Here is a 9,931-nt window from a genome sequence, read left to right on the forward strand (position 1 = left end):
GAAAACGAGGCCCCATCTGGGAGCTGGCAAGGCCCCATGGGCATCTGCTACATTCAGTGTCAACTGAGAAACTGGAAGCCTAGGGTGAGGACAGCCAGCCCAGGCACAGGCCTTGCAGCCATGCGTGGGCTCTGGATCCACTGCTGAGGCTGGAACACGTGGAGGTAACCCCAAACCTGCTCCTATCATGCCCACTCAATGCAGTTCCTCCTCCCTACATCCCTGGCTGGCTTTCTAGCCCACAGCCTGTGGGGTCCCAAGCCCATGACCAATGACCTGCTTCAGACCATGGATCAGTCTGGGTATGGGTTTAACTAACCCCAAAATGTATAATGGCATAAGCACAAGAGAAATTTGTCTCTTTCATATAAAACTCAAAATGGGTGATTCTGATTAATGGACACCTTCCTCCAAGCAGCGATTCAGGGTTAGGACTCCTTTCACCTGTGGCTCTGCCATGTTTAACACGTAGCCCTCATGGTCTCTGTGAGGTCTGTATCACACCAGCAGAAGGATGACAGAGCATGGAGGAGCATGCAGGAGTTTTGGGGGACCAGGCCTGGGAGTGGCACACACATCTGCATGGTCCAGCGGCCAGAGCCCAGTCACACACCCCACCTAACTGCAAGGGTGGCTGCATGACATCCAGCTGTGTGCCCAGGAGGAAGAAGAGCTGGGTTTGTGACCTGCCAGCCAGTTTGGGCCACAGATCCCACAGATGTCTGCCACTGGCTTCCCAGAGCTTCCTCCCAGGCCTTGGCCTCCTTGACTCCATCCTCCCATCCCGCCTTGAGATCCGCTGCCCTGCAGCTTCATCTGGCACAGGCCAAGACCCAAGAAAAGACCAGGCCCAAGGGTCAGAGAGGCACACAGTACCAGTTTATTTCTCATGAGTTTATAGGATCACAGACAGCACAGAGCAAACGGTAAAAGTGCAGACGGCTGGGGTGAGGGCAAGGGCCTCCGCAGCTGCCTTCTCTCCAGCTGCCTGAGTACCAGCACACAGCGGGCAGTGAATCTGAGAAGCTGTGGCCTCACAGTCGCTGCAGGCTAAGCCAGAAAGGAGGGCCGGGGAGGTAAGACTCACTCCTGCAGGAGCGGGTTGGTGATGAAGGGCTGGGGGAACTTGGGTCTCTCTGGGATGAAGTCACCCCTCCTTCCTGGCCAGTCCCCAGCCCCTCCCCACCTGGCCAGCTAGCTGGGTTCCCGCAGCAGCGGAATAGTCAGGGAGTTCCTGGCAGAAGTACTGAACGAGGGAAAGGGAATGATGCCAAAGGAAACCAACCCTGTCAGGGCATCTGCACAGCCTGCATGACTGAGATGAGCCCTATTGAGACCCAGGTCCCCCTTCCCTTCCCTGGCAGTTCTGATTCTGCTCCCACGCCTGGGATTCCACCAAGAAGGCTAAAGTTGCCTTTCTCTTTATTTGTGAAAAGCAAGCCATCTTGGGGCAGGAAAGCAGTGAAGGGACTGGGCAAGTAAGATAGAAAGCGCTGGAAGCTCAGCCATCTCACCCCTGCCTTGGCCTGCACTCACCTGAAGAAGCAGGACAGACAGAAGAGCCCCATCCCCTCCCACCCCCATACCTTTCCAGCTCCATCCCACCTCTGCCACCAAAACATTCCTCACAGGGCCAGAGGGAGTGCCAAAAAAGTAAAAAAAAAAAAAAAAAAAAAGGCAGGAAAGAGGCTATTGGGGATGAGGGTACACCCAGAAGCCCCTTCCTGGAGGAAAAGCCACTCCTGCAGTTGGACTCTGGGAGACTGAGACCCAGCCCTGCCCCAGCACCTCTCCAGTGTGGCCAAGGGGACAAGGACCAAGATGCAGGGAAGCTTGGAGAGCCTGGGCTACAACAGATACAGACCAACAGACAGACACAAACAGATGGGGGCCACTGGGCAGGGTCGCCTCTTACTCGCTGTCCCAGCCTCGACTCATGGCCTGCACCACAGCCCCGTAGAGCTGGCTCCAGGCGGCCCGTGTGGCTGGTGTGAAGGCAGGGCCCAGACACTTCTCCAGCATGTAGAGCAGAGATTCACCCACTGTCTGCAGAGGCAAGAGGCACCTTGTCACTTCCAAAGGCAGGAAGGCACTGGTCCATTCCACAGGTGAGAAAACTGAGGCCTAGGGTTGATTAGGGCTCTTGGGCCTTTTTTTCCTCCTGCACGGAGTCCATGCTTCCTGAGCAGGGTCCTACCCAAATCCTTGGGTATCACATTGTGCCCACCTTTCCCTCTAAATGTGAGGCTTTATATCCTCACATTTTTCACCCCACTCTTGGTCTTGCAAACACCCCATGAGTGGGGTCAAGACATTGCCTGAGACCTTCCAGCTTAGACCAAACCAAGTCATTGCCCCCTGACTTGAGTTTCCTCATCTGCAAGGCAGCAATGATGGGGTTAAGAGTCTGGGCTCTGGAGCCAGTTAGACCTGAGTGCAGATTCTGACTCCACTCTTCATCAGCTGGGTGACCTTGAGTAAGTTATGTAACCTCTCTGAGCCTCAGCTGCTTCATCAGTGATATAGGGAAAGTAGAAGCTCCACCTCCTGGGTCTGTTGGGATGATTAAATGGGATAATCCAGAAAAAGCTCTTAGCACAGCATCTGTATACAGGAAGCCTACAATGATAACAGGCCAGGCACAGTGGCTCACACCTATAATCCCAGCAGTTTAGGAGGCCGAGGTGGGCAGACCACTTGAGCCCAGGAGTTTGAGACCAGCCTGGGAAACATGGCAAAACTCCATTTCTACCAAAAACTACAAAAATTAGCTGGGCATGGTAGTGCATGCCTGTAGTCCCAGCTATGAGGGAGGCTGAGGTGGGAGGATCACTTGAGCCTGGGAAGTTGAGGCTGCAGTGAGCTGTGATCACATCACTGCACTCCAGCCTGGGTGACAGAGCAAGATTCTGTCCCCAAAATAAATAAGTAAATAAATAAATAAATAAAGATAATGGCTTTCATTTGCTATTATTACTCATAATAAAATAAGGTTTATTTATCTCACAAATATTAACTGAATATCCACAGTAGCCCTGGTAGATCAGGCATTGTGCTGGTGCTGGGGATGGAGAGGAGGACAAGACCAACACAGCTCCTTCCTCAAGGTGCTCACCATCTGGCAAGGTGACTGGACTGTTTGGTAGACTGTCATATCAGTTGCCCCCAGTGGGCCACACCTCAAGGATTCATGCCCTTGACTAGGGTCCTCCCACATTGACACTGGGCTTATCCATGTGAGTGGCTTTGGTCAGTGGGACATTAGCAAGAGTGACGCAAGCAGAGGCTTTATAGGCGCTTGCACACTGGGGCCTGTCCTCTAAAAACTCCCTCTCAGAACTCAGCTTCCATTCTATAAAGAAGCTCAGCTAGACTAGTGAATGACAACAAACCGCAGGGACAGAGCTCAAAGGCTGACAGGCCTTGGACATTCTAGCCTCAGTTGAACTCCCAGCTAAACACAACACACAAGTAACTCCAGTTACACCATGCAGAGCAGAAGAGCTGCCCAGCTGAGCCCAGCCATGAGAAATCGGAAAGCATTGTCATAGTTCTAGGGTTGTTTGATACATAGCAATAGGAAATTAAGCAGACCAGCTAATCCCAAAGGCTCCTTAACTTTTATGGTTTTAAAAGAAGCCATATCAGAAAAGAGAACTTGGAAGCTCAGAGAGGTCAAGCCCATGTCAGGGCCACACAGCAGGTAACAGATGCAGGCCCACAGCCCTGGTTATCTAAGGATATGGGAATGGGAGACAGAACAGGTGGCTAGGGGAAGTCTGGGAGAGAGAAGTGGCCCCAGGCCAGGAGCTCTGGAGAGAGTCAGAGCTCCTTTACCCACCGAGAAGGAGCTGAGCTTCACACCCACTGCCCGGTGCTTCCTGCCCAGGCTGGCAAGGTACTCCTCCAGTGAGGACAGGTCTTCCACATTGGTCACCGCAGCATCAATCACGAGCATCACCTGCCAAGGCCAAGGCAGCAGTGAAACAGAGAGGCCAGAGCAGCCACATCTTCTCACAATCACAGCCCAAGGCATGAGGGTCCCAAAGCAAGAGAGGCCAGCAGGACCCTCAGTTTCCAGGATCAGGGGTCAAAGGCAGCCTGTGTCTACTACATATAGGGGGCACACGATACATGGTGGCCAAACTACTAATGTTACACCCATGAAGGAAGCCTCTCTCCTCTGAGGAATTCACATCTCTAAACACGCCTACTGGAGAGTGTTGTCTGCCGGGACAAGGAGAAACTGAGGCCCTTTGAGAATCATGAGATTCTAAGAAAACCCAGCCTGGTTTTCAAAGGCAGATCGTTCCCAATGACGAGGATCTGTGCTAACACAACCTATGGGAGCCAGGGGACAAAGGCAATGACAGAGGCTGGGACCAGCTCTCTGAACACAGGGTAGGGAAAGAGGCTGATTTTGATGTCCCAGACCAATCCAGTCCAGAGGGAAAGGAGCTGATACCCTGCTTGGGGGAACAGGAGGGGAGTAAAACTAGGCCTGGGGCAGAAAGTCATTTTCCCCATTCTCCACCAGGGAGGTGCTTTGCTGGATCCCAGAGGTCACAGAAGCTCTGCCTCCCTCTCACCTTCCTGATGTGGTCCAGGAACTCAGGTGAGGAGAGACAGTCCTCTGGGCTGGAGAACTGGCGGCAGTTGTACTGGAAGAGGGGCAGCAGGTCAGGCTCCAGGGCAAACAGCCTGTGGGGGTGAGGCCCAGGTGTTAGCCCTGAGGTGTGAGCCCCTGCAAGCCCCAGCAAGCCTGGCTGTCCTGCAGTCAGAGGGCGGGGGTGCCGAGCCGGGTCTCAGCTGCAAACCACAGCAGACTCTCCCACCTGGCACTGCTCCCTAGTCAGCTTCGGTAGTGCCCTCCTCCTCACACCTACTGGCTCTGGGCAGCATCCTAGAAAGGGCAAATGTGTCCCAGGGCCTCTGGCACGCAGGAGCCCCTCGATGAATAGCTGAAGGGTGTGATTTGGGACAGGAAGATGTCCCCAAACAGGAAACCTGGAGTTACATTGTGTGGAGAGCGCTCGCTCTCGCGCGCGCTCTCTCTCTCTCTCTCTCTCTCTCTCTCCCCCCCCCCCCCAACCCCGTGCTGAGTACTTTCCATGTGCTTAACTTTTAACTGTATTCCTCACCATCCTAAGCAGTGGGTACAACTGTTACCCCAGTTTTACAGAGGAGAAAACAGAAGCCCGGCGAGGCTAGAACTCGTCTAAAGTCACACAGCTTGGATGTAGTGGAGCCACGGCGGGTGCCCGAGAAAAAAGTGAGCTGGGGGAGTCTGGAGGCAGAAGCAGAGGCTCTCCTTGGCATTTGGGAAGTCTCACCGGGTAACTGAATTTTTTCCCCTTTTGTATTGGGGGCGGTTTTGCGGAAACCTGGGCAGAAGTTCTGGGCTGCCCGAGGGTGCCAAGGATTGGGAACACCACGGTGAGGAAAGCAGTGCTAGGTTGGTGATGGCGGAGGGGTTACCGAGACGGGGAGCTGAGGTTGGAGACTGGCCTTCCCTTCCCCCCGGGGCCTGTGCACCCCCCAACCCTTCTCCCCTGCGGTGAGGCTCCCGCATCTGTCACCCCTTCCCCGGCGGCTCTCTGGCTCTTTCCTCGGAAAGGTTTGTCTTGTTGGTTGTCAGGAATCCACACACCTGGAGCCAGACAGCTCACACATGGGCGCAGGAGCTCGCCCCGCACACCTCCCCTCCCCGGCCCCCGGGGCACCCCAGTACCCTGATACCTGCAGCGGGGTGCACCCCTGCAGTCACACGCAGGAGGCACAAGGCGGGGTGGGGGCCCCGCGCGAGGACGGAGGTCCACCCGCCCAGATGTGTGGAGATCCGCGGGAGGAGACCCCGCCCGGCCCGGTGAGCCCCGCTGGGAGCCGGGTGTGCGGAGCTGGTTGGCAACAGGCGCCCACGGTTGAGAGAGAGGCAGAGGGGCTGTGCCATCCGTCGCCGCGCCCCGCTCCTCTGGCGCACATCTGGCAGCCGCCCCAGAGCCCCGGCAGCAGCCAGTTTTCCCTCCTTCGGGGCCGGTCCTGCCGCGTGACCCCTTTCCCGCCGAGGCAGCCTCCACCCGCACCCCCGGGCGCTCGGGCCGCCCTCACCTGGCGAACAGGACGGTGCCGTGCTCCAGCGGGCTGCGGCTCACCGCCCGCCAGCTCTGCCGGATCAGCTCGGGCTCTGGGCGCTCCATGCTGTCCCGGGGACGCGGGGCGCGTGGCTGGGACCCTCGGGGCTCGGGCGCCGTCACCTCACGTGCCGCGCCATCTCCTCCGCGACGGGCCCCTCCGCCCCCCGTACGCCCCCCCGTGCCTCCGCCCGGCGGGGGCCGCAGCCGCTCCTTCCCTGGCGCGGGAGAGAAGAGGCGCACGGCCAGCCGTAGGTGGAGGCACCCCAGCTGTGCTTCCGGGGACCCCGCTCGGCCGCTGCGCCCGGCGCCCCGCAGCCGCGAGAGCCGCCCCGCCCCGCGACGCCCGGGCTGGGCGCTTTAAAGCCGCCGCGGCCCCCGCCCCCTCCAGGCCAGTAAGGCGCGCGCTCCCTCCGCCAGCCGCTCTGGCCAGCGACGACCTGGTGGCTTGCAAAAGGCCCGGCCTGCAGAACGTAAGAGACATCGCTGAAGCTCTCCAGGCCTCAGTTTCTCCTCCTGAGCCCCGAGGGCACTGTGTTGAATTTGGTCGCCTCAGGTAGGCGCTGCGTGCGCCCGCTCTCCACAGGCCCCTCAACTCACGCATTGCTGGAGGCATTTGAGTTTGCCACCCACCTGGCCTGCAGGTCAGGCCTGGGAGGCGGCCTAGGGGCCTAGTTCTCGGTCTGACTAGGGCACCAGCACACGTTGGGGACCACCAGGGCTTTCAGCCGTAGGGACAGGGCCAAGACCACAGCCATTCCCAGCCAGGCCTGGGTTTTTCTGAGACTCCATCTTTAGAAATCCCTGAGATCAAGTTCTAATCCCAGCTCTGCTTGGCCAGGATGGAATCTTGAGGGAGTTCAGCTCTAACATTCTACCATTCCATGATTTAATTTTAATTTTAATTTTTCACCTCTCCCCTCCCTGGGCCCTCCCCACTTCCATGATTTTTAATCTTTTTTTTTTTTTTTTTTTTTAAATAGAAGTACTGTTTAATTTTTCAGTAGAAGTTCAGATGATAGAATCCATGCTCCTCACTCAGGGTGTGCAGTTGGCCAACTGTCAATTAGAACTAAACTCTTCTATTTCAAAGCAGAAGTTCCTCAGAGCCCAGCCCAGTGCTGGTGGCCCAGGTTAGGGAGAGCAAGCCCATTTCACCTTTATTTCTCTCTCATTATTCCCTCAGGGGTCTCCAAGCCTATCTCCTCTGTCTGTCCACACCTCTCTGGGCCTGTTTCCTCAGTTGTGCAGCAAGGGGGTTGGGTGGCCAGGCCTCTGGGGCCTTTTAGTCCACCTCCTTTGGGTCCATGGATAGAAGGTGGGTGTTCCCAAGTCCCCGGTTATGAACAGCTGGGGCTCCATGCCCAGCCCTGTGTTAGACATGGAGTGGTGAGTTCTGGTCTTGAAAATGTCTCCTTCTGGCCCTGAATCAGAACTGAGTGCCTCAGCAGAACTCTTCTTTCCTGCTCCCAGCCATGCCCCAGGAAACCATGTAGCTGTTCTCCCTCTTCCAAGGACTCAGGAGTTTGTGGTATCCCCTATTCTATTTCCCATTTCCTCACAAATCTCTGGGCCGGAGCAGGAGAGCAAGGCTGTAAGGCAGCCTGGAAATGCTGGTGTCCTAAGGTCCAGGAGGTCTCCAAGCAAGAGCACAAAGGGATGGGGGTTGAAGGGACAAGACGTGATTAGACTTCCAGCTTGGGGTCTTGTGGACCTGCAGCCAGGTGCAACAGGTCACAGGGCAATGCCATGTGTCACTGGTGAGCTTCACTCTTCAGTGCCCAGATGCTCAGTGCTCTGTGCAGGCCACCTGGCTGGTCTAAGATACTCCACTCTACCCAGCTTGCGCTTCTTGCCAGCAGTCTACACTTAGGACCCATCTTGCTTCCTCTCTCCTCTGGCCACGGTCTGGAGTCTGATGAGGTAGTAGGGGTTAATGGACCTAGCTAGTAAGTGGAGTCAGCACTCAAACCATGGCTTCACTCTTTGTCTTCCTAGAGCCAGGAGATACGTGCTAAGTAAGACAAGCCAAGGTAAGTGCACTCTATCCCTGGTTCCTTCAAGAAAGGCCTGAGAATCTGAATGGGCCTAAGCGACGAGAGTGATGTATTCCCCCCACCAGGAGACCAAGGGTCTGAGCCCACATTTGAGGGGCTCGGTAAAAGTCACAGGAGTCTCCTCCCTGTGGGTCATCCGCCCAGGAGGTAAGAACCTAGAGGAGAGTTCAAGTACTGTCCCAGAGCCAGTGCTGGTCACTGAGGTCCATGTATCATTAATAATACAGAGCTGGCATTTATGTCTAGACACTGTTCTGGGCACCTTACTTCATTTCCTCTTTTCATCCTCACAATAACTCTACGAAGTAGGTGCTATTTATCATACCCTCGTTTTACAGCTCAGGAAACAGAGGCAAAGAGGTTAAATAACTAGCCCAAGGTCACATAGGTAATAAGCAGTGGGGCCAGGATTTGACCTCAGGTCTCTCTTTCCCATCCTGTAGGCCTCCATGCCTCCCTTGCTTTAATGGGCTGTGGCCAAGAGCCCCACCATAGTTCGGACCAAGCCATGGTCACCAGGTCTGGGTCAGCAGTGTGCTGGAGCCAGCATTTATATGGCTTTCAAGAACCAACTGTACGCATCTTTTTCCAACTTCTCCTTCAGTGGCATCAAGTTGGTAGCTTAAAAAAGAACATACTGGGAATATTTACACCATGGAAATTGGCAAATGCTATACACACCAGTTTTTCCTCCCAGAACACCTGTTGTTAAACATCTACCAGCACACACTGATCTGGGTGCACCTGGGAGAGCCTGGAAAACCTGGGCCCTAGATGAGCCGCTGCCGATGCATTAAGCAGAAGGCCCATGGCAAGGTGCTGCTCAGGGACCTCGGGCTGAGTGCTCAGGCCTTCTCTCCCGGGTATCTAGGGCTGCCAGGCTGTTCTGGGAAGGTGCTTCTAGTCCCAGGACCAGACTAGAGAGGCAGAAAAACCCCAACTTGGCACTGAGTCCTGGCTCTACTATTTACCCATCGCGAGACCTTAAGGCAAGTCACTTAATCTCTCAAGGGTAGAACGGGCACAGAAACATCATCAACTTCACTGGGCCTTTATGAGGATTCAATGTCAGAGATGTGTTGAGACTTTGTAAACGAAGCTGTGCCACTCAAGGAAGAGCGACTTGGTCCCTTCCTAACCTGCCTGTCGTAGGCATGTTCCACCTCCTGAAGACCCACATACCCCTCTCTCCCCACCAGCCCCCACCAGAGGGTGGCTAGGCAGTCCAGAAGCCCCCCAGTTCCACAGCACAGTGCTACTCCCCTCCCCCACTCTCTGTCCAACACTCAGGTCAGCTCCTGCTGCCTTCAGATCCTTAGCATCACTCCTCGTAACAGGAGACCCCTGTCAAGATGCGGGCAGAATGGCAAGTTGCTCCAGTGCTGGGACACTCAGCTGTCTGGGAAGGGGACAGCTGTACCTCTTCTTGCACTCCTTTCTATGCCGTGTGAGCAGGTTGAAAGAGGACAAATCAGAGGTCCAGCTTCCTATTTATTTTGGAGTCAGTTTAAATATACCAAAATGACAACCAACATTACTCAAATAACTGTATACGTGGGGAGGTCCAAATGCCCCCTGGAGTAATCAGGCTCACCTGCCCAGCCCAGGGCCTCTGCTGGAATTAGATCAGCCTCAGACATGACACACAGGGTGGTTCCTGCACTCAAAACATTCTTCTCAGGGAGGCCTTTCTGGGAGCCAGAGGGCAAGTCAGATTCAATTAAGTACAAGGACAACAAGGCA

The 9,931-nt window shown here is 55.4% G+C and overlaps 1 protein-coding gene across 1 annotated transcript; it reads right to left on the reverse strand.

The window, feature by feature from the left end:
• Positions 1-857: 857 nt before the first annotated feature.
• On the reverse strand, positions 858-6,560 carry NGB (neuroglobin). The gene is made up of 4 exons (XM_025392438.1): positions 6,109-6,560; positions 4,590-4,701; positions 3,842-3,961; positions 858-2,046 (listed from the first exon to the last, which is right to left on the reverse strand). Exons 1-4 carry the CDS (start codon positions 6,195-6,197, stop codon positions 1,912-1,914), a joined length of 456 nt encoding a protein of 151 aa, XP_025248223.1. The 5' UTR covers positions 6,198-6,560; the 3' UTR covers positions 858-1,911.
• Positions 6,561-9,931: the final 3,371 nt, after the last annotated feature.

The sequence above is a fragment of the Theropithecus gelada genome, chromosome 7b, assembly GCF_003255815.1.
Source record: "Theropithecus gelada isolate Dixy chromosome 7b, Tgel_1.0, whole genome shotgun sequence".
Taxonomy (NCBI): Eukaryota; Metazoa; Chordata; class Mammalia; order Primates; family Cercopithecidae; genus Theropithecus; species Theropithecus gelada.